Source organism: Acomys russatus, chromosome 6 (genome assembly GCF_903995435.1).
Source record: "Acomys russatus chromosome 6, mAcoRus1.1, whole genome shotgun sequence".
NCBI lineage: Eukaryota > Metazoa > Chordata > Mammalia > Rodentia > Muridae > Acomys > Acomys russatus.
In genome coordinates, this window is record NC_067142.1 from 47149212 (window position 1) to 47173808 (window position 24597).

The 24597-nt window shown below is 39.0% G+C and overlaps 2 protein-coding genes across 3 annotated transcripts in view; one reads left to right on the plus strand and one right to left on the minus strand.

Moving 5' to 3' along the window:
- Tpr (translocated promoter region, nuclear basket protein) overlaps positions 1-8339 on the plus strand; it is a 59300-nt gene extending 50961 nt beyond the window's left edge. The window contains exons 45-52 of the mRNA XM_051147542.1: positions 788-856; positions 939-1033; positions 2506-2612; positions 3857-3952; positions 4071-4227; positions 5741-5859; positions 7607-7702; positions 8191-8339. Of these exons, the coding sequence (XP_051003499.1) occupies positions 788-856; positions 939-1033; positions 2506-2612; positions 3857-3952; positions 4071-4227; positions 5741-5859; positions 7607-7702; positions 8191-8246 (795 nt within the window). The 3' untranslated portion in view covers positions 8247-8339. The remainder of the gene's footprint in view (positions 1-787; positions 857-938; positions 1034-2505; positions 2613-3856; positions 3953-4070; positions 4228-5740; positions 5860-7606; positions 7703-8190) is intronic.
- Positions 8340-8401: 62 nt separating this feature from the next.
- Positions 8402-24309, minus strand: Prg4 (proteoglycan 4). 2 transcript variants are annotated; one of them, XM_051147543.1, is made up of 12 exons: positions 23915-24309; positions 20524-20646; positions 19084-19203; positions 16760-16903; positions 16099-16224; positions 12760-14763; positions 12138-12215; positions 10915-11051; positions 10340-10496; positions 9697-9897; positions 9201-9326; positions 8402-8542 (listed from the first exon to the last, which is right to left on the minus strand). In XM_051147543.1, the coding sequence occupies exons 1-12, from the start codon at positions 23988-23990 to the stop codon at positions 8445-8447; spliced, it is 3390 nt and encodes a 1129-aa protein (XP_051003500.1). In that variant the 5' UTR covers positions 23991-24309; the 3' UTR covers positions 8402-8444. The 2 variants fall into 2 exon arrangements, with proteins under 2 accessions (XP_051003500.1, XP_051003501.1); XM_051147544.1 differs by lacking the exons at positions 16099-16224; positions 16760-16903.
- Between the last annotated feature and the right edge of the window lie 288 nt (positions 24310-24597).

Consider the following 24597-nt stretch of genomic DNA (forward strand, 5'->3'; position numbering starts at 1 on the left):
GTGTGTGTGTGTGTGTGTGTGTGTGTGTGTGTGTGTGTGTAGCAAAAAAGTCTAGTTGCTATTATTAGGCTTATTTTCTCTTAGATTTTATTTAATGTGAACGAATTCTGCCAGCTTAATAACATTTGTTTTGAACATTAGTGTTCAAAAAAATTTTTCTTTATTGTTCTACCTAACTTTTTCACATTTATAATCAAATATTTCCACTTAGTTATTTAACAGCCCTGTATATTCAGAATGGAGTAGATTTGGCTGTATCTTCTTCAGAGTATGGCAGGGAACATACAAAGGTTCATTTATCTAGCTTGGTTCCCACACCTGACATGGTGAATGTATTGAGAACCAACAATTATGTATAAATCAAGCTAAGAGTAGTGGAAATTACTTTGAATTTGAAAATAAGTCTAAAGGGATTGTGTGCAGGTGTCACAAAGCATTCAATCTGCTGATAGAAGATTGTTTTAGCTGTGAAGTAACAAGTCAGTTTCTGTATAAACTATGGTTGACATCCTTACTTGTTAATATTTTCAGTCAAGGAGATAGGGACTAAATGTATGTACAATGTTTGAACTAATATTATGCTCTTTGTTTCGTAACTATCTTTGTTGATATAACTTAAACTTTGTCGCCGATATTTATAATAGATAAATAGTAGCAATTTAGAAATATCTTGTTAATTAAAAATTTTCTACAATTAGGTATCTCATTACCAGGTTAATAAACTGTGTTTTTGGTGTTTGTTTTATTGCCTGATTTCTTAAAACAAATGTAATTCCTTTTCTAACAGAGAATTCAGATGAGCCGGAGGCAGTCTGTAGGGCGTGGCCTTCAGTTGACTCCAGGAATAGGTGGCATGGTTAGTATGTAGCCATCATGTGTCTAATTAACCCAAAGGTGAGTGGGTACATCTCTTAAATCCTTTGTTCTCTCTGTTTCAGCAACAACACTTTTTTGATGATGAAGACAGAACAGTTCCAAGTACCCCAACTCTTGTAGTGCCACATCGCACTGATGGGTTTGCTGAAGCTATTCAGTAAGTTGATGAAGTGACTCATTCGTTGTTTGGTAACTCATTAGCTGCTTTCTGTTTACCTCATAAATTGTTTATGGATATGTTATTTGTAGAGTCTCACCCTACTTTCTATTAATGTGTATGTGGAGTAGGAGGATCATGAAAAAGTAGTGTTGAGGAAGACTATATAGGGTGAATAAAACTATCTTCTAATAAGACGGTATGCTAGTGCTTAAGAATGCAGTTTCTACAATCAGAATGCTTGTGTTGGAAACCTGTCTCTAGGGTCCTCACAAGAGCATGTTCCTTGTAGTCCCTTCTTCTTAGTAACCTCATCTTACAGATAACATGGTTTGTGCTTACTTGTTTAGTACTACCTGACACATGATAAGTGCTGTATTGGTGCTGGGGGAAGTGTTGGTCATTACAGTGATCATGACAGATAGCATGTTGTGAAAGCTCGGGGTATGGGTGACCAGCTGTAGGCAACAACAGTCTAGGACAGTGGCAGTGTGAGTGATAATCTTTGTTAATACAAATGAAGAAATTGTTCCAACAGCTAATAAGGCAGCACATTTAACTGAGTCTTACCATTCCTAGTGATTATTTGGAATTTCTATGCATTATTTATTTAGTCCTTATAACTCTGAGGATAGATGCTGCTGTTGCCTGTGAGGACTGCCTTGATATATTCCACCCCACCAACCCGTGTTACCAATTTAAGGAGTAGTTCTCCAGCATGAGCCTTTTGTGAAGAAGTTTGGGATTTAAGTAGCAGGGAACCACTTGTGATTTGGGTCCAAGTAAACAGCCTGGAAATTAGATGTATAATACAGGGGTGCTCAAGGTTCTGCCTGAAAATCAACCTGAAGAAAAATGCTTTAGCCAAAAAAGTATACTTTGGAGTGGGAATGAAAATTAACTCAGGTAAAAGCATGTATAACTGTGAGGAGATAAGGAAAGGAATGGCAGATAAAGACGTCAAACTAAAGACCAGCACAGTGGCGCACACATTTAGTCACAGCACTCAAGGCGTCAGAGGAGGCAGATGCCTCTGTGAGTCCAGAGAGAGAGAGAGAGAGAGAGAGAGAGAGAGAGAGAGAGAGAGAGAGAGAGAGATGTGAAGCTGAGTTTATGAGGAGAAAGCATTTTTCTAAATCTTAGAGCTAGATTTTGAGCTTAAAATAAGCTAGAAATAACATTTTATATTACTAAACACTGAAAACTAAAATTAAAAACAAAAGCTTTTTTATCATGCTTCCTGGTACATGCGTTTCTTTTTCAGACAAGTTCAAAACAAATACAAAAACTAGCATAATTCAGGGAAGCTAAGAGTTAAACCACAAGCTATTCATATTACTAAATTCATTATCTTTTCAAAAAACATCTTCATTGGCTTTTTTTTTTTTTTTTTTTTTTTTTTAGCCTATTCCTTTTTGTGGTTTAAGCAGGTAGCAATAGATTTCCCATCAAATTAATTTTTGCCAATTTAGTTCCCCCCAGGTTGCCGGTGTTCCTAGATTCCGGTTTGGGCCACCTGAAGACATGCCACAGACAAGTTCCAGTCACTCTGATCTTGGCCAGCTTGCTTCTCAAGGAGGTAAATAGTCTTAAGTATGTGTATTGAGTAGAGTTAGTCTGCTCTGGTTTTCTTAAGTTGCTACCAGTATAATTTTTGTTCTGATTTATAGAGCTACCAACATGGCTCTTATTAAGCATTGCCTTTTGTAATAAATATCTCTTCAGCAAGGTTCTAGTCCCTTTAGCCTGGAGACTAGTTTTTAATATCTGTTTTTTGTTTTTATTTACTTTTCTATTGCTGTGATGAAACACCACGACCAACACAACTTATTCAAAGAAGAATTTAATTGGCTTGCTTACAGTTTTATAAGATTAGTCCATTACCATCATGACAGGGAGAATGACAGCAGACAGACATGGTGCTGGAAAAGTAGCTGAAAGTTTTACATCCTGATCAGAAGAAGTGTGGGGGACACTAGGCTTGGCATGTACTTTTGAAATCTTAAAGCCCACCTCCAGTGGCACGTCTCCTTACAAGGCCATACCTCTTCCAACAAGGCCAGACCGCCTAACCCTTTCCAGACAGTTGAGCTAACTAGGGACCATGCACTCAAACACAGGAGCCTATGGGGGCCGTTTTTATTCAAACTACCATTCAAACTATATGCTCAAACGTGTGTGTTAAACCAATAAATGTTCTAAGAATTGGCAGTCATTTTAAGTTTAGGAGGACAATGTACTTTTTCTTTTCAATTTGATACTTGTGGCATACCTAATTAAGTATATAGCTAATTATTATTAGACTTTGCCAGTTTTTATTGTTTTTAAAAACATTCAGTATTAAAATAAAGTGACCCCAAGATTAAATAGTAGAGGTAGATGATACCTGTGTGTGAATTATGCTGCTTGTGAAATTAATTATCATTAAATCCACAGGTGAAATTTGGTATTTCTGGGAAACTGGCATTTTGCAAGTGAATAGAGAATAAGCCACTACTAACTCACTTTGTAACTGTAGGGGAAGTTTAATTGTCACTAGCAGAAAGGGTGAGTAACCTTGGCGGTTAGCTGAGGAATAGAATGCAACATAGGATTTGTTCATAGTTGGATACTTCATAAAAATTAGCAGTTATTTAGGGATACTTTAATTAGTGGTAAGGAATTAAAAAAATAATTTGAATTATGTATTAAGAGCTTCAATTTTGATTAGTGGAGCAACTAAATTATGAGCTTCAAAAAAGTCTACACTCTGTACTAGTTTCTTTTTCCATTGACATTTTCATGTTCTTTCAGTCATTCACTGATACTCAGCACTGTCTCTAGGTTTGGGAATGTATGAAACGCCCCTCTTTCTGGCTCATGAGGAAGAGTCTGGTGGCCGCAGCGTTCCCACTACACCTCTCCAAGTAGCAGCCCCAGGTCGGTGCCAGAAAAATGAGGAGATTTGTTTTATTGGTGACAGAACACCATGAAACCTATTCTGGCTCTGAATTAATGAACCACAAAGGTAAATGTATTTATTCTCCTTCTTTCTAAGTGACTGTGTTTACCGAGAGCACCACCTCTGATGCCTCAGAACATGCCTCTCAGTCTGTCCCAATGGTGACAACGTCCACAGGCACTTTATCTACGACAAATGAGACAGCAGCAGGTGACGATACAGATGAAGTATTTGTGGAGGCAGAGTCTGAAGGGTATGATTTTATTGCATTGTTTGCTGTGGCTTCATTATGTTGTCATCATTGTTTGCTTTAGCAAGCAAAATTCTGTTTTCAGTGGTCTCCTACCCCCACAGATAAGCTAAAACACCGATTTGGAAAAGCTGCTTTGAATTCATAACTTTACCAGCTTCAGAATTAGAGTTACTATGAGAAGCAGTATTAAAAACCTTTATTGAAAACTTTTTTTTTTTATTCAAAGAAAACAAAACGTTGATAGAAAGGAGCACATAGATAGTGGTTTTGGAGAGTTAAGTCTCAAGCTGGAATCTAACTCTTGTGGAATGGGAAGTTTTTACTGTTTAGTGGTCAGAAACACTGCTAATAGAACACACATTTTCTGCTTAGAGCAAGGATTTGATTTTATTTGACAGTGCTTCATAAGCCAGGTCTACTAGGGTATAATAATATGTAAAAAGCAGGTCCGTTTGTATTTTTTAACATTGGTACTTAAATTCTGGGAGGTTATACAAGTCCCACCGAGAATGCTAGCTGTTACTAGTTCTATACTTCTTTTCAGGTCACTTTACATTTGTCCTTTTAACTTACATGGTATTCCTAAAATGTATTTCTTCCCACTATAGAAATTAAGTTTATAACATGTTAACAATAATTTGCTTAGGATAACAATTGAGATGTAATATGAATAAATTAATAAAATATATTTTAAAAGAAGCAAAAAAAAAAAAAAAAACACCAATAATTTGCTTAGGCTGTTCTACTGGTAACCAGCTCAGGTGAGAATTTAAACCTTAACTGCAGGCCCGGGCTATTTACACCTCCTTGTCTTGCAGCATCAGGTGTCTGAGGTAAGTTGTTACCAGTAACTACTAATGTTTGCAGATGATTAAAAAAAAAAGGAAAGACTGGGTCAGATTCAGATCTTTTACTGTCTATTCTCATGTGCTTCTTAAAGGGAGAAAGATGAAAATATAGCCACTGAGCTTGGAGCTCTCATACCCTTGTTAGAGCTGTGTTAGTACTCAGATTGACTTACTGATCTGCTATTACTGCTTGTGGCAATTGTGAATAGCTTTTGCTTTCCTAGATTATTTGGGAGTTTATCAAAGTCTAGTATGTTCCCTGTGAGTGTTAATAACATAAATATGCTTGTCAAATAGAAAAGAAGGGTGGCTACAACAGTAGGGGAGAGGGTAAAATTGGAGAGTATCCTAATAAGAAAAGGGGTAAAGGAAAAACTATTCATCTCCACCCACTGCTCTGCCTTCTGTTTAAAATAAAATGGATCGCCGTGAGTTCAAGGCCAGCCTGGTCTACAAAGTGAGTCTAGGACAGCCAAGGCTACACAGAGAAACCCTGTCTCCAAAAAAAAAAAAAACAAAACTTGACAGTCTATAGGAGAATCTAATTCTCAGTTAAAACTAGAACTCTGGAACTAGTTACAAAATAAATCAAAAAGAGCTTAGGAGCATTTAGGATTCATTCTGGAATCAGTTTTTCATCTTCTGATCAATATTCATTTTCTTAGTATTAGTTCAGAGGCAGGCCTAGAAATTGATAGCCAGCAGGAAGAGGAGCCTGTCCAAGCATCTGACGAGTCAGATCTGCCTTCGACCAGCCAGGATCCTCCCTCCAGCTCCTCTGCAGGTAGGTACTGTTCATGCCCTTGCCTACAGAGATGCTTACAGAGACAGGCTCCCTGCTAGCCTCCTGACGTCTAACACGCATGCTTACAGGCGAACTGGGTTTGTATTTACGTTATATTACTACATGGATATTCTGATAATCAAAAACATGAAGAAGGTGGGTCCACATGAAAAGAATAGTTCGGTTATATTTCATCTAAATAAATGCTGTTGGTGTCAGCAGGGGTCCTGTAAAATAACTGGGGCCTCTTAAATAGGCTACTTGGGTTCTGGTTTCTTCTCAAATCATGCGAATTACTCACCTTTTTAAAGTTGCTAACCAAATTGGAGGGGGTGGTTTTGTACTGAGAAGGAATCTGGTTGACCAAGAGCAGATTTGATCTCTAAGGTTGAAAAATGGGACTCTTATTTACTTCAAAACCATGTTTGGAATTTACTATTATTTGGTTCTCACAACAATAAATTTGGTAGTGATCCAGTCCCATATTTTAAATATGAAGACTAAAGAAAGCATAGTACAGTTAAATTATTTCTCAAGGTCATGTAATTAATAAACTATAAGCCAGGATACAAGTTTGGCTCTAGAAAACTCCACTAAGTAAAACTATATGTTAGGCTTTTTATCTCAGAATGTGTAGGCAGTTTACATTCAGTCTTGAGGAAATGCAGTACTCCATGTCCACTCTAGTGATTATTATTATTATTCTTTATGATGGTTATTCTGAAATTTCTGTAGAACATTCATATGTTTAACATTCAGACTTCTTTCATTATATTTTATAATCACGTAATTTTGTTATCCTAAAATGTCATCCTATCCCTCTTTGTTGCTTTTCTATGACATGGCAACCAACTACGCCACATCTTTAGACTCAACTCCCACACCCATATTTCTCAGCTAGCTACTTAAACATAACCACATTCTCTACTGAACCTTAAAGTCAGAATTGCAAATAATAGATATAAATTCTCAGCTTTATGCACAAAAGGACCAGAAATTATAGGTGTGATAAGTATTAGACCTGTTGATGTTCTCTGAGAATTGTTTTTCCTTGGTAGTAGAATTAATACTAGTTTTCATACTTGCCCTGTGTGGAAAAAATTGTGGTTGGTTCCTAGAAAATGGAATGTCTTTACATTGATTTCATTATGAGTAACACTGTACCTCTCCATCTGACTGAGTACTCAATTCAGTGAATTTTAAAGTCTAACATAGGGAATTTTACAGAAAGTGTGGCCAGGAAAATGGCATTTGCAAAGGTGTCAAAGCTGTGTGGTTGTATCAAGTCCCATAAGCCAGTGCATTGTGTTTGAGACATTCAAAATCAGCAAGGTCATTGTGGCTAGAGCAGAATGAGGGGCTGATGAAGAAGTCGTTACATCTTCGTCATTGCTTTGAGTTTCATGGAGATAGAACACAACTGAAATCTTCACATAGATAAATGACAGCACACTGAAGTTGGTTTGGCTATGGTGTATAAAAGAGTCTAAAATTTAAGAATGAACAGAAATAGCCAAATTTTGAAGCTGTTTCAATGCAGAATAAAAACAATAACTTGGAAAAATGTAGATATGTGGTTGTGGCAAATTTACTTAAATTTGAGCTGGCAGGAGTTTCCTTCACTCTTAAACAAACTTGAATGTTGAAAACAACTGGCACATCTTCATTTGTCGTGTATTGGTTAGTAATCATGGCTACTTTCTTGGTTGTATAACTTCCTTTCTTTATGTTTTAATGCTTTCTTTAGACACTAGCAGTAGTCAGCCAAAGCCTTTCAGACGAGTAAGACTTCAGACAACATTGAGACAAGGAGTTCGTGGTCGTCAGTTTAACAGACAGAGAGGTAAGTCCCTGACACACTGATTACTTGAGATGTGGGATAGTAAATCATAAGGATTGATTCATAATTACATGTTGATCATGTGACACTTAACAACCAGAAAGCTTCTTTTAAGCAGTTTATTTGTCATAGTTACAAAATGAATGTGTTCTTACAGTTGGTATCTTTTAGTTCATTAGATCCAAAGAACGATTTGAAAAATCTAAAGTGTTAGCACGCTGTGTATTAATTGTAGTAGCTCTACCTGTATTCTTAAGATGTTGGGTTTTGTTTATTTTTATGCAATTAAAGTTTTGTGGCTCTTGTAACAAGTAAAGAAATAGAAGATTTAGTATTTCCCTGCTCTCTAATATTACTCATTAGACTGTAGTGACATCATAAAACTAGTAACCCATTTATAATTACCCATCAACATGGGGAGTGTCTTCGAATGTCCATCTTAGGTATTTCTACTGAACATGAATGATTACCTTTTTTATTTCCTTCTACAGGTGTAAGCCATGCAATGGGAGGAAGAGGAGGAATAAATAGAGGGAATATTAATTAAGTGAGCTGTAAGCTTAACACCTGTGAATAAGATTGACAAATCTGTTTTAATATAATGATTGTCAAGTTGAGAAGTGTTTTGTATTTAAATAGGTATGCTCATTTCAACATTCTTTATTAATAAAATGTATTTCAATGTCAACATTTATCAGCATTTTCTTCATTTCATTCTGATGACTCTTCTTTGCCCACCATCACTCTAAGGACAGTTGTACCAAACTTTGGAGAGGGTCTGCCCAGGGCGAGTGGTGACTGCTCTTGCTGTTCTAGTAGGCACATCGATGTTATAGTGCTGATCTAAGGGGAGAGAGGAGAAGTCATCTTTTCACTTAAAAAGAAAGTAAGACACCTAAGTTTGTGTTGAGTACTATATTCAAAGTCACTGTATCGTTTCAGTATCAGGAATGATCATTAACTTCCTGACAAAAAATAATTTGAGTGATGGAATGGTCTTTCAACATCCCTCAAGTAATACTGGTTCAACTCCCATTTTGAAGTAAGTATTTAAAGAATTAATCTAAAAGATGATTCATTCATTTGGCTTTCACCATTTTTAAAGTATACTTCTTAGGTATTTACATTATAGAATCATGGGCAGAATAATTTAGATAACTGGTCTTTCCAAAAGTAAGTATCCTGGGTAATAAACTTTACTTAATAAAACTGGGTTCCATGAATGTCTTGCACACCTTGTAGACTTTAATGATACATGGCATCTTAAGTTTCTCTTGTGAAAGAAGCAAGGTCTTGTTTCTCTATACTCGGTTCCTCCTGCTGCACTCACTTGTAGCTAATGAGAATTAGTGCAGCAGCTCTCCCTTCACACCACGTAGGCACTCAAGTTGAGTTTCTTACTCACAGTCATTGTGTACACTTGCTGCTTCCACTTAAATACATTTGTGCTTACACAAATGAGATCAACTTGGAAGGTCACAAAACTGTCCAATTAACTTACCTTTAGAAAAGGCATAATAATCGTAGCCGTCAGGTTTTCTAATGTTAGGCAGTGTTATTGCTGAGGTAACAACATTTGGAAACCCCCTCCACATTGTGCTCACTTTGACTTCATTATGGAGGAAACCTGCAGGCGGGATTTTTAATGAAAGGTTTTAAAGAGTTTACAACCTTAGAGCTACACAAACCCAGTTTTCAGGTTTGTTCTTAGCTATAACATTAACACCTCAGTTTTACGATTGTCTTGAGAGTTTCATACTTGTATACGGTGCTTGGTGTTTGCTGTAATTAACAGATTTGAATAAATGATTTTCTTTACCCACAAAGAACAGAGAAAGTAATCTTTGGTTATTACTCATTAAGGCAAATGAATTTGTTTTACATCAGTAAGCTTAAATTGTTAGTGCTTTGGGCCAATATTTATATTTGATGAGGCTAATTTCATAAGAAGTAGTTAATCTTCATAGTCAGAATTCTTGGCATGGGGAAAACATTACCTTTGTCTTGATAAACGACTCTGGCGGGCACTGAGTAATGGATTCTGAAGGTGTGTGTCTGGAAAGGTCCAACAGCACGCTCAAAGCGGCGCCGCCTGACCTGCGCAGTGTCCCCGTACACTGAGTAGTTGATAGCAGGCCTCCTTCCAGTGCACTTTTTCGTGGGCTCGTGTTTATAAGTGTACTGCTGGATGTTACCACCTTTTACATGTTAGGAAAATCACACAGCAAACACAAACTCATGTTAATATACACAGAAAGGAATGGGTTAGGATTGCATTTACATTTTTGGTTGTTTTTTACATGCATATGGATACATATTTACATCTAAATATATACATATTTAATAATGTTATTCTTGGAATATAGTAATAACTAAGACCTGAAATATGTGTTGAACAAATGAATCCAACAAATTGGCTAAGAAAGTCAATGATAGCGTCCTTTATATCAGTGATCTGAAGGCCCAGTTGTTCTGTGATTCATATTGCAAGAGACCTAAATACTTCTTATGACTTGCAATATTTTTTCGTTAAAGTTATTTTATTCTAGCTATTAACAATACATTTTGATAGAAAACCTAGCAATAAAATGTCAGAGTCCTTAAAAAGTCATGTCAGCTTGACAGTTGCATAATACATACCTCTCTTGAAGAAGTATACAGATTCAGGCCTTTCATTGTACTTGGCTACTGAAAGAGCTGCCACTATCTTCCCTGTTAGTCCCCCAAAGCCTTTCACAATTTGTTTAGGATACCCAGCATCTTGTACATCATTGGTGAATCGCCAGTACTGGGAATCCTGGTTGTTTAAAAGACAAAATGGTGTTAAAGGTTTTGTGGGCAGTGTTCTGTAATCCATTCTCAGATTGACGTGTAGAGAGAGCATGATAACTTGGTTGTATTTGAATAAGCAGATCATAAATAGTATATTATTGTTACTATTTTTGTTGTTGTTGCTAGATTTTGAGACAGAATTTCTCTGTGTAGCCCTGGCTGTCCTGGATTCGCTTTGTAGACCAGGCTGGCCTGGAACTCAGAGATCCAATCCACCTGCCTCTGCCTCTGCCTCCGAGTGCTGACTTTAAAGGCATGCACCACCATACCTGGTTTCAAATTGCTATTTTTGAGAGAACAGTATATCACTTTTCAATTGGAGGTTAAGACAATGTTACGACAAGATGCAATTGCATTTTTTTAATAAACAATTTTTGTGTTACCTTAAAGAAGAAAGTTTTTCCTTCACAGTTGCATCTAGTGAAAACAGTGTCGATAGGGGAGGGGATACCCCAGACTTCTGTAATTCTGCGGGGTGGAGATGGAGGTCTGAATGGATTCAGCATCCAGAAATAGTGACCTAAAAAGGAGATATGTCAGTCTGCAGTCCAAATACTAAAATATGTCCCCACAGAAAAAAAGATGAAAAAGAATGAGATGACTATAAAGAAAAATAGATTCAGTATGCTAAGAAGTGCCTGAATGTAGAGCCAGATAACAAAGAGAAAATTTGCATTTTAAAAATATTTCTTAGACCCAAAATTTAGCAAAAGATATTTCGAGATAATTTAGTTTCTACTTGAAAATTGTTGTGATTTAACTTTTGAGATGGGTTTTGAGACAATCTGTACACCAGGCTGTACACCAGAGATCCACCTGCCTCCACCTGGGTGTTAGGATTAAGGGAATGCGCTGCCACACCCATCTTAATTTGATTTTTTTTTTTTAAATGTATATGTTGGTACTTGCAGTGTGCATGTGGAGGCCATGGGGAAACTTGTGGAAGTCAGTTTTCTCCTCCCACCATGTAGATCTCAGATCAGTACAGGTCCCCAGCCTCAGCAGTGGGCGCCTTGATCCACCGAGCTCTCCATCCGCTTTATCACTACCTTCTCTACAGAGATCTTTTTTTCCTTTATGACTTAGAGCTCTCTGGGTTTCAGTGTTTTTACTTTATAGAATTAGAGTTATAACTTAAAAAGTAGTTATAATTACTAAAATCTTTGTATAATTTTTGTTCATACTTAGTCTGTTATAAGAAGACTAAAATATCAAACTCCATGGGAACTTTACTTAATTCTGTTACTTTCACACACACACACACAAAAAATACATTTCTTACCTCACAATGGAGGCATAATGTTCTAAGAAAATTGTTCAGGGAATGCAAATCTATGTCATTTCATTTAATTTGAAATTGAAACTTTGAAATCCTATTACTATTTACAAGCATGCATATACAGGCAGGCCCGCCCACGCGCGCGCGCTCGCACACACACACAAACACTTCGTTGTACTTACATACCTAAGTTAGTCAATCTAATAATATTTTCATTTCCTGTAGAATCATGAGTCAGTTTCCCTTTCAATTAGCACTCCTCTGATCATGTTCTCAGAAATGGCAACACAAATCAAGAGGAAGCAGGTTTATATATTCATAGCTCACCTCGAAATGCAACTAATGTCCCATTTCTCAAAGTGGTCAGTCCATCCACTGGCTTCCCATTGCATAAGTTGGTCTCATCTAAACAAGACAACAAAAAATATAAGACAGAATGAGGAAAGCAATTTGTTTTTTTTAATCCTTTACAGGATTCTGTTTCCTGTTTACCCTTCTAACATCTGGTAAGGTGAAAAGGCCGTGATAATGTTCCATAGTTCCTCTTACCTAACATGAAACTATTTAGGAGCGTTCCATAAAGACAATAGTGAGCTGTAAGAGACCAGGTTATTTTGATCTTCCTGTACATGAGGTATTTATTAGACAGTTGAACTCATGTTTTCAGTCATTGCCCTTTGGGGTTGATTGAAAAAAGGAATTTTTTTTTCCTTTGCATGATGCTCTCTAAAGGATCAAGTCCTACTTAAAGTATTTTGACATTCAATACCCCATTTCTGCTTCCAACATTCTGGGCAATTTCTGATGCTTACTACTCAGTTTCCTGGATACCTAATGTACTGTGATCACTCTTACTCTGTACACCTGTAGGGAAGCAATAATCAAACTTAGTATGTTCATGAGTTAGAGTTGCAGATAATGGAACAGGAAAGTAACTGATTCTTAGTACCTGAAAGCATGGGATGGATGTTACTGCCGTGGTTGAGTGCCCCGGCCACGTGGTCAGTGCCTGCAATAACAATGGGAGGCAGCACAGGAGGCCTGTGAATCATGAGAGGTTTTTCTCCTTCACCTCCATCCCCATCTTCGTGGTCTGGATTTACTTCAGCTGTTTCTGAGTTTGGAGTTTGTTTAGGGCTGTTTGTGGTGGTTGGCACCACAACTTGTAGAGGTGTGGTATTCAGTTTAGGTGTTGAAGTCGTCTTTAGAGGAGATGGTGTAGTTTTTTGTTTTCTCACTTTTGTTGGCTTTGGCTTTTTGGTAGAGGTGGGCTTCTTGGGTGCTTTGGTAGACATGGGCTTCTTGGGTGCCTTGGTTGGTTTCTGTGGTTTTAGAGTTGTCTTAGAGTCATCAGAATCTTCTGGTGTAGGGGTTGTTTCTTCAGGTTTGTTCAGAGTCTCTTCCGTTGGAGCAGTTACTTTGGGAGCAGTTACTTTGGGTACAAGAGTTGTTGCTTTCAGAGTGGTAATTTTGGGTGATGTGCTATCTTGCGTGGTAGGTGTTTTTTCTGTGGTGGTACTTGCTTTTGATTCAGTAGTCTCTTCTGTCCTCTTAGGGGCAGCAGTTGTAGTTTCCCTTGTCTTCTCACTAGCTTTTGTAGTCATTTCAGGTTTGCTTACTTCAGGAGTCTTGGTTGTTGGTACTTTGGGCTCCTTGGGATTGTTTTCAGGAGCCTTTGGTGTGGGTGCTTCAGCAAATTCAGGAGTTACATCAGCAGGGGTCTTGGTGGTGGTGGGTTCAGGCTCCTTGGAAGTAGAGGATACAGGCTCTTTGGGAGTGGTGGGCTCAGGCTTCTTGGGGGTAGTGGGTTCAGGCTCCTTGGGGGTGGTGGGCTCAGGCTCCTTGGGGGTAGTGGGTTCAGGCTCCTTGGGGGTGGTGGGCTCAGGCTCCTTGGGGGTGGTGGGTTCAGGCTCCTTGGGGGTGGTGGGCTCAGGCTCCTTGGGGGTGGTGGGCTCAGGCTCCTTGGGGGTGGTGGGCTCAGGCTCCTTGGGGGTGGTGGGCTCAGGCTCCTTGGGGGTGGTGGGCTCAGGCTCCTTGGGGGTGGTGGGCTCAGGCTTCTTGGTGGTGGTGGGTTCAGGCTTCTTGGTGGTGGTGGGTTCAGGCTCCTTGGGGGTGGTGGGCTCAGGCTCCTTGAGGGTGGTGGGTTCAGGCTCCTTGGTGGTGGTGGGTTCAGGCTCCTTGGGGGTGGTGGGCTCAGGCTTCTTGGGGGTGGTAGTGGGTTCGGGCTTCTTGGTGGTGGTGGTGGGTTCAGGCTTCTTGGTGGTGGTGGGTTCAGGCTTCTTGGTGGTGGTAGTGGGTTCGGGCTTCTTGGTGGTGGTGGTGGGTTCAGGCTTCTTGGTGGTGGTGGTGGGTTCAGGCTCCTTGGTGGTAGTGGGCTCAGGCTCCTTGGTGGTGGTGGGTTCAGGCTTCTTGGTGGTGGTGGGTTCAGGCTTCTTGGTGGTGGTGGGTTCAGGCTTCCTGGTGGTGGTGGGTTCAGGCTCCTTGGTGGTGGGAGCTGGCTCCTTGGTTGTAGTTATAGACTTCTTGGTGGTAGTAGGAGCTGAGTCCTTCGGGGTGGTAGGTGTAGAAACTTCAGGTGTGGGTGCAACATCTTTATCAGATGTTTTCTCTGCACTCCGAATCTCTTTAGTTGAAGCAGTCTTTTCTTTTGTGCTGGCAGAAGTCTGTTTATTTGTTTCAGAAGTCTCCTTCGTTTCAACTGTGGTCTCTTTATTGGAAGTCGAAGATGCCTCTTTGGATGTCTCAGAATTAGGTGCAAGACTGGGTTTAGGACTTACTGGTTTTGCTGCTGTAGTCTTGGGAGATGTGGTAACTTTATTGGGTGAAGTAGTAGGAGAGTCAGGAGTTGGGGTGAGCTTGGACTCACCATTATCCAGTCCACTTCCAGCTTCATCTACAACTGGTGGTTCTGGTTTAGGATCCTTTTTGGGGGTGTTTTTCTTGTTATCTTTTACTAAAGAAAAAAAATCTTGTTATTTTGAATACACTTTTTTCTTTTAATAGTGACATAAAGATCACAGCCATACCGTTGATTAACTATATGTCTCTAGGCAAATTGCTATCCTTTAATATGTGTGTTATATATAGTAAAATTATGAATTTTCCATCTTTGGAGGTGTTTTATTTAGTAAATGGGGTAATGGATGAAAACCACAAATGAAACCTTAAATATAAATGCATGAAAGACAGTTGCAGCATGAAGTCAGCAAAGTGATTAGTAGCATGAATGAAGGTCTATGCATGTTACTGGTCTTCACCTGTCACTTGGTCCACACATGCCACCCACCCCCATTGCATGTTGTTCAATGTTGTCCCTTCCTCCTAGGAACTTGATTCCAACCTCTTGTAATTTCTATGTACTAACTTCTACAAAGGTCTCTGAACTGAGGATTTGGTTCCAGTCTTTCCAAAGGTTTCTGCTAAACCTAGTTGCCATACACAAGGCTATGAACTGTTCCTTTTCAACTGTGTGGCTAAACTCCATAGTTCCAGAGGACATAGGGAATTAGGATCCCAAGACAGGAGATTCTACTTAAAATTCCCCCTAGTAACTACCCCTTAGCTACTAACCCGAAACGGCATTTCACTAATGTGAATTCTGTTTAGCAAACTTGTATTGCACTTCCATTGTGAGCAGGATTCTTGGAATGGCTTGAAGTTAGACCATCTGGCTATTAAGCTTGAGATGGTTCAGAGAAACTTTGTATTTTAGGAAATACAAAAAAAAAGAGACCAGATATAACGGCTTTTTAGGAAATAGTAGACCATTCTTTAACTTGTAGAGAGAAGTGGGACAGATATTATTTAAAAATAGGAAAATAATAAAGATCTATATAACAGGAATGATAATCTTGCCTTTCCCTGGAGGTGTAAGAGAATGGCAAGGACTAATGTTGGGGAGACACTACTTAAGTTTTTGTTAAATAAAACCATAGAAGAGAAAACAGAAGCTGGGGGCAGAGAAGAAAGGGAAGAAGACACTAATCAGATGGACAGGAATTGCAACAGACTGCTACAAACTGTTGTCTCTGGTACCATCCTATGTTTCAACAGTCACTGCAGCAGCATCCTCGAATCTATTGCTGTAAAGAGTGACTGAGCTGCTTACCACTGATTCTCTGTAATGTAGGTCTCTTCATTTGGCTCTTTATTCTGAACTGAGTGTTTCCATAGTTCCGAACTCCCTAACTACTGAGATCTCAAACCATTCCATCAACACACATTACTTTTCAAAAAATTTAGTTAGCATGGCATTGATAGAGTCTTTGATCTTTATCAATGCTCAAACCTTTTGGGTTCTTCTGTAATTCTCTATTAGCTGAATTTTTGGAAGACGTGATTTTCCGAATACTTGAAGAGGAAGAGGAGGAGGAGGAGGAAGAGGAGGACTCTTGATTTTCAGAAACAGAATGTTCTATAAATCAAATAAAAAGTTTGATCACACCCACTGTGACTTAAAACAAAACAAAGCAAAAAGAACTACTACCGGTCCACATACAACAAGAAAGGCTGATAACTGGTCTTCGAGCGCTGTAATCTGCAGTCACTTTACGGGTTACTGCAAATACTTGCCTTTACAAGTTAAAAGCAAGGCACCTTAGTTTGTCACATGTGCTAACTTTCTCCCTGATTTTCCCACGCCTGCTAAAATTTACACAGTCTAATTCTGTGAAAAATAGAGGGGAAATCCCTAAGTTTTCATTTCATTTCATTGAAATTTGCCTCTTCTGAGGAAGAAGAGCCATGCTGGGTTTGGTAAATAAGGGCTATAAATATCCAAGGGTTTATATTTTGCCTTAAATCTTAACTTAAATCAAGTAAACAGCAAAAAAGTATGATGAGCCATTCATGACTCATGAATATCCCTCTGAGGATATTCATATGAACAGTCCACGTACAGGTTACTTCAGATATGAAACCCCCTGTAGTGGTGACTGTCATCTTCCTACCTTCTGTTATTTCCTTTGACTCTACAACTTTCTTAGTCTTCTTTTTTGGTGATTTGGGTGAGCGTTTGGTGGTTGATTTGATGGTGTGAGACGCTCCTGGAGGCGGAGGTGCAGTCTTTAGAGATGGTGATGTGGGATTATGCACTGAGGCCAAGCAAGACAGGTTGGTTAACATCCAGTTTAGACTCATCAGCAGCACTAACTGAAAAGCGTGGATGCATGTGGCTTCGTGTGGAGACTGATAAATGTCAGTACAGGACAGCTATAGCCCAGCACAAATAACTCCGACAATGCTGAGGATGCATCGCTATAAAATTGTGAGTCTCAGTCTTAGGAGGTCCACACTCTAAATGCTAGTCATAGGCTTTTTGACCGTGGCATAGAGGCCAAACAGTTGAACATTTCCTATCCGTAAAGTGAGATGTGCAATCAACATTTCTAAAAAGGAATGGCCACTTAAACAAGTTGTAATTCTATGAGCTTCATCTATATATACTATAATATATGTATATCTATATGTGTATACATATAAATGATGGGAAAAATCATGCACGAGGCAACCATAGTAATTGTATTTTGCTGCTCTTGTGTGCATTTAAGTCAAATAATGCCAGTTTGCCTTGATTTTTATTATACAAGTTGTGCAGATATATTTTGGAGATGTCATACCTCCACATTATGCTTTCCCACAGATGTGTTGCCCTTTCTAAGTTAACACAGTCATGGTTTGGCATGTGCCTCCTCCTTCCACTGCTCAGTGTCTAGAGGAGGAAGCATGGGGCATCCCTGGGAACCAGAGGAAAGGAGAGGGACTTGGAAGGGAAGAGAACAGCAGTGGAGATGGGGAAGAGAAGAGGTACATACACCCTGCTGCTCGCACCATCTCTTCAGAGCTCTTCTGATTCCAGGAACTGGGCACTGTACCTCGCCCTCTCGCTCCTCCCCCTTAACAAAATCCCAAGTTGAGTAATAGCTCTGCTGGGTACTAGTTAGTGATCATGGCCAAAACAGATAACCTTTCAGGCTTCTCTCTGCCCACAGCTGGGTTGATATGACTCCTGTCTATTCTCAAAGTGTTAGGATTTTCAGATAGACTCCTAATAACGAATGGCTATACAAACCCTGAAACCACTTGGGAGTGAGTTTCAATTCTGTTTTAAATGATGCTCTGAAGCTCTGGATAGTTCTGTTATTTTTCAGCTGGGATCCTGGGATCCTAACTGTCTTCCTGAAATTATGATCGCCTCAATTCTTTCCATTTCCTACCTCAACCTCAGGTACACACCAGAAGCACACATTATTGTGAATACTTAAACTACTCCCTCTTCATGTCCATCACTCGATCTTCTTCCCTAACCATCGTCTGCCAAAAGAACTCCCTGGGGTATTTTGGGAGGTAGGGTGTTGTTTTATTTGGTGTTGGCTTGCCTTATAGCCAAAGTAATTATCAAAGTACTAAGGAAATGTTATCCCCATCACGGTGCCTTCTGAAAGCTGCAGGAATGCTGGGCTCGGGGTTTTGAAATAAGGGTGTTGTCTCCAGTATTTTTAGAATACTTCCTGTAAAAATATTGAACAGTTAAGACAGCCCTCAACCCTGCTGATTAAGTTTCCATCATTCTAAAGAAACAAGCAGCACAACCTAACTAAAAAACATGATCAAATTATGCAAGCTTTATCTTGATTTTTGCCTTCACGGGTGCATTTTGACAAAAAATGGTTAAAAAATATTGGAGAAGAAAGTATTCTATTATTTTACTTTGTTAATAATAATTTAAAAAAAGACTGGAGTGTTGTTATACTGTGAGAGTATTCCTTCAAGGTTTAATGACCAAAGGAGGTTTTTTACTTCAGACTGCCTCTTTTTATTTGCTTTGTCACTCATCAGCTTTGTGTAGAAACTGCTAAGGGGACAGTAGGGATGGGAAGGAACATGTAATTAATTAACGGGGGCATCAACTTCTTGCAGGTTTGCCTGTAAATTTGGTGACAAGTTAATTTATACAAAGAAGCTGGAGGTGTTCTGCCTTTAAACATAAATTAAGACTCAAAGCACAGAGATCTCTTAGAACAACTTTTTCTGAAGGTAGGGACGAGTTTTAGAGTGTACAGGAAGCCGGCTGTAAGATAAAAGCACGAACACTCAGCCTACGTCCCCTGTGCTGGTGAGCCAGAGATACTTGTGTCTTTGTGAAACAAAATTATTATGAAGAGGCTTATATATTAGTAAAACCGAGACGTGAGATGTGCGACAACCATCACTGGAGCCAAGGAGTGTACTGGGCTGACTATGCTGAGCAGCGCTGGCTGGCCCTTTTTCTTACCTTCCTCACAGAAGCTGTCGTAATCGGCACAGCACTTGCCATACATTTTACACTGGGAGTCACAGTCACACTCCCTCCCACGTGCGAAGGACTCGAAGCAGCGGCCTTTGCAGGAGAGCTCTGCCCAGGGTGAAACAGACATCATGGATTATTAGTCACAAAGCAATACTTAAGCGTCTTGTAGCATTTCTCATCTGACAGCTGACTAGAGTCCCAAGGGTACACTTCTAAGTCTGCTATTTGGAAGTTGGAATACATACATCATCAACTGCCAAAAACTAACTTTAAAAGGATGATGTCCAAATAGAGACAGCCTAAGTCAGGGAAGAAATTTGATGAACTATGGCATCATTCTTTCCCCTGTCAGCACAAGAGGCACCAATGGTGCCTGAGTCTTTCACATGTGTAGACACAATAGGAAACTGGGAAATATCTATATAGCAAACTGCCCTTCATGTGAGGGCCTTCATCCTCACCTCACACCACCGACGCCATGTCTTTGTAATAGATTTGTAGTAATCGAACCTTCCTATCTTATAACACTGTATCCCAAGAAGTTAGTTGATCGGTTGGCCACTGTTGAGGCCAAAAATCTAGTTACACTACAGAGACTCTTAAAATGCCAAACTGGGCAGAGAATAAAATTGAAAGGCTTCAGTTAATCCCACAGTGTGGACTATGATACGAGACCTACTTGTTCCAGAAAGAATCTTGGGAAGTATGACACTTACCAAGGCCTGCCTGAAATGCTTTACCCAACACACAAAATATACAGCATTATAGTTATTGCCTGCACATGCAAATTCTAATGCACATATAACTTCTACAGATCTTAATTATAGTATTCATGAATTGAATGTTAAATTTGTCTTCATCTATTACAAAAATGGCTCAAATTTATTCAACTGAAATTCCATTCATACCACCGTACTTCAGAACTTTTGGGTTTTGAAACTCATCGTTTAACCCTGTTTTGTTTGTTTTTGTTTGTTTGTTTTGATCTTTAAAAATTCCTCTTCAGGTAATTTAGAAACACATTTAATCCCAAAAGTTCAATTAGCATATGTAAGTGTTCTATGCCTATTGGTCTTTATGATGGAACTATTAGAAAGGTTTGATCTTTATACAATGAAAACTCAATGATTAGTGAAGTGTGCCTTCCTTTTTACTTGATGCCTAAGTCTTTTCTTAGGACACTTCACATGCAAGCAGTCAATACATATGTGCAAGTGACAGATGTCTAGGCTTCTGCCCAAGACCCCAGTAATCAGAAGTCTTGATACAATCCTTAGGTACAGTGCACTTCAACATGTATGCAAGTGAAGGAAAAGGCACTTAAACAAAGGAGGTGGAAGGGGAAAAGGACAGAGTTGCAAAGGGGTGCAAAAGCAGGCTCAGAACAGGGGGCTTGACAGACAACGCCCCACCCTCGGAACATACCTGTAGTGCAGACTCTCTTGAAATCAGGGCAGCACTCCATGTAGTGTTGACAGTTATAATCACAGTTGCAGGTGGCATCTCTAGAATACCCTTCCCCACATCTCCCTGCACAGCTTGATAAATCTAAAATTATACAATACTAGGGTAAACACGGCCAAACCACGTAGAACAGAAGAGATCTATTAAGGAGGACAAAGCCACCAGAGAAGGCGAGCCTTACCCACTGGGTAGTGCTGGGAATGGTGCACAGTGATGAACATAGCTCATATTTGGGCTAGCCTTTATGTCATCTGAGTCATGTCACTCTATTCATTTCTAGATTGTGATGGTAAGTACACCTCTGAAAGTCGGGCTAATTAATGCTTGCATGAGGAGTGATAATCCTGGGGGGCGGGGGAGGATGGAATTACAGCTGCAGATTTTGCTTTTATGGTGATTATTAATGACTTTTTTGTTTTTTTTTTTTTTTTTTTTGTTTTTTTTTTTTTTTTTTGAGCAGCCATAGGCCAGGTCCTGAGCCATACATTATCTCCAAAGCTTATGAAAATGGTTCTAAGAAAGTATTAATAGCCAGGGAGTGGTGGCGCACGCCTTTAATCCTATCGAGGCAGAGGCAGGTGGATCTCTGTGAGTTCAAGGCCAGCTTGGTCTACAGAGAAAGTTCCAAAGGCTATACAGAGAAACCCTGTCTTAGGGAAAAAAAAATAGATGACACAGAAGTTTTATTGACTTTCCCAATTATACACAGCTGGCAGAGAGAGAGAGAGAGAGAGAGAGAGAGAGAGAGAGAGAGAGAGAGAGAAGAGAAGAGGAGAGGAGAGGAGAGGAGAGGAGAGGAGAGGAGAGGAGAGGAGAGGAGAAGAGAAGAGAAGAGAAGAGAAGAAGAAGGAGGAGAAGGAGGAGGAGAAAAGAAAGAGAGGGAAGGAAGGAGGGAGAAAGCTGTGTATAATTGATCAACTAATGTATAACCATTATTTGTACAACCCCTTTACTCTTATAAATGTCTGATTTGGGATAATCAATTATATAATTATCCTAAATAAATAACTTGTTTTGACTTGAAATTCCTATATCTGAATCTGTAGCATGATGAACTTAGAGCTGGCCGGCTGGGCTAGCACAGAGTCTCCTAAGCACTCTCTGTCAGCAGGCATGAGAGAGGACTCTTGAAATAGAGTCTGGGTGTGGATGTAAAGGTCATGAACTGAGAGTTTGGAACAAGCAAACAATTATGATGGGATGAAATAATTAGCCTCAAATATTTCTAAACACCATTTCAGAGATAACATGACAAAACAAGAGATCACAGCAAGAATGTGACAATGGTTTCCACCTCTGGAATGTCCTAATCCATGGAGGGATGTTGAAACACACTGAAAAAAAGAATCCAGGAAAGTTTAAGTCTTGATACATATATATATAAACAATAAAGAATAGGATAACTTCCAGGACTGTTGCTTACATACATATGTGCACAATACATACAAAAATGCATATATAGTGTATGTATATAAATACATATATTATATAGAAAGGGAAAAGAGTGAGAAGAAGTTGAAATGGCAAGAAAAGCAGACAAAACAACATCAAAAGATTATTCTTTTCCACATAGCAGATTTCTAGAAAAAATTCACTTATGTTTATTGCTATTTATTTAAACCACTAGTGTGGGTGTGGATGTGTACACATGTGTACGTGCGTGCATGTGTGCACATGTGGAGGCCAGAGGTTGACGCCTGATTTCCTTTATCACTTTCCACCATATTTCCTTGGCTAGTCTCTCTCACTGAGTCTGGAGCTTGCCGTGGGAGCTAGTCTGCTTAGCCAGTGAGGGTCAGCCTGTCGTGGCCCCCAGAGCTAGGGTCTCAGGCCTGTACTGCTGCACGTGGCTTTTCATGTGAGTGCTGGGGATCTGAAATCAAGTTCTCACACTTGCACATCAGACAGTTTACACCAAGCCATCATCCCCCAGTCCCACTGATCATAATTTTAATTTTTAAAAACATTCCATGAATAAGCATCGTTTCACAGAGAAGAGGGGTGGCTTCGCAAATGAGTCTAATACTAAAAGAGAAAGCAGAGGGGTCTGAGACAGGAGACTGCAGCCGTCAGTCCTAACTCAGCATTTATACTTGGTTTCTGCGTTTCTCCACCTTGTCCTATCTGGGTGATTCTGAAACCATGTTGTCATCTCTTGTTTTCAGGGTCCATGAGCATTCTAGACATTTTACTAAAGATGTTTAGTTTGCAAATAAAACTTCACTGTAATAAATATGGATGTTGATTTTTTTCTTCTCTCATACTGCTTTTGTTAAAGGGAAATATTGGAGTTATATACTGCTATGGCTAAGCAACTTAAATCTCAGGCCGTGTAGTCTTTCGACCATAGCTATGCTGAATGTACACAAAGGCTCTCTAAATAGGAGTTAACCTAGGACTGACTCGGAAGGAGTGAACCTTGCATATTACAGTACGAAATGGCATTCAGATTTGTACAAGTCCATAATAGGGTGAATACTCCCTACAAGGAAGAGAGCATGCTTATGGCTAATAAAATTCTATTTGAAACACTGTATATGTACATTATAATATGCTACCTATGTTGACATGATGCTACAGTAAGTTATTTACAATGATTTATTTGGTGTAAAGGTTGGGTTAAATGTGTCAATATACCCAGTTATTTTAAATATATGGTAGTAACATAGATTTGTAAAATTAGAATCTTTTCCTTATACATTTCCTTGACCAACATAAATATTTCCTTATCCGATCAAAGGAATTCTTGTGACTTGATACATGTTATCTACTGTGCTTGCGTCAATAGGTCATACACTAAATATAAAATGATAGAGACAAGATTCATCTGCTCCCTCCCACCACAGGAATGATGTGCTAACTTCTAAACTGGTCCATATTTTAAGGCAAAATATGTATGAAGACAGTATCATAATGATACCAATTACTTTGCATGCTAAGTTAAATGCTAATAAAACATTTTATTTTTTTTAAATCAACATACAAGCAAAAGCTATGTTATTGTATTTTTTCATTTCCTTTGATGGTGTTGTGTAGCTCCAGCATAATTTTATTATGTAAATGTCTTCTGTATTTTATATTTTTAATTTGGGAGAAAACTGAAGGAACCGAATAGGGACATTATTTTCTATCAAAACTCAGAACTCTTTCAAAGTTCTCACAATGCCAGAGGGAAAGATGAGAATTCCAAAACATACAAATTGCATTGCATATGTTTCAAGTTTTGGGCTGCAAATTGTTAAACTCATTGAAATGTATACTTTAGGAATATATTTTTGCTGTTGTCATCAAACCCAAACTGGATGCTTAGCAACAGTGATTTAAATAGAAGCGTTTTTGATGGTGACGTTACCTTGAGATGAAACTTGTTGAATCAAGAAAGCAGGAAGCAGCAGTGACAAGCAGGTGGGAAGTATTTTCCACCCCATGGTTGTTCTCGGATGTGACACCCTGCATAAGATAAAATAAAAGTGTCAGATACCTGCTCTTTAATCTCACCACTAATGTGTGTGGCACGCACAGCATTCAGAAACTTTCAGAATGTAATTCAATAATAAGCCACTCCATTCTTGGAAAAGCAGTTAGGAGCAATCATAACTTGAGTCAGCTCAAATTCCTGAGAAAGCAGTGGTCCTGTTCACTATAATAAAGAACAAACCACCTCAATTAAATTACCAGCCACTAAAATACCTCAGAATACTAACAGAAAACAGGCTCATCTTAGAACTCTGTTGGAAGAGTAGTCTGTACTCATGTCCTAGAGATAAAATGAGCAGCTTCAATAAAATTGAGTTTAGCAAGAGCAGTGGAGCCATCCTTCCAACTTTTCCTTAAATCAATATAAATTCAGAGGTTTCCAACAGGTATCTCACATAATTGTGATTCTTTCCAAAACTTTCCAACCACTGTCCTTTTTCAAACACATTTAACAAAGACACACTCAACTCTACAAAAAGCATGTTAACCTCAGCACTTACCTGTAAAAGGAGAGATGAATTTCTTCAGCGTGCTGGAAGTCTTATATAGCAGTGCAAA

Bases quoted from the DNA above. Each gene is read 5' to 3' on its own strand.
- Prg4 (XM_051147543.1), bottom strand. From the start codon at position 23,990: ATGGGGTGGAAAATACTTCCCACCTGCTTGTCACTGCTGCTTCCTGCT. The intron at 20,647-23,914 runs GTAACGTCACCA...GTATAATTTTAG, and splicing joins TCAACAAGTTTCATCTCAAG to ATTTATCAAGCTGTGCAGGG. The intron at 9,327-9,696 runs GTAATGTTTTCC...TCCCGCCTGCAG, and splicing joins AGTCGTTTATCAAGACAAAG to GTTTCCTCCATAATGAAGTC.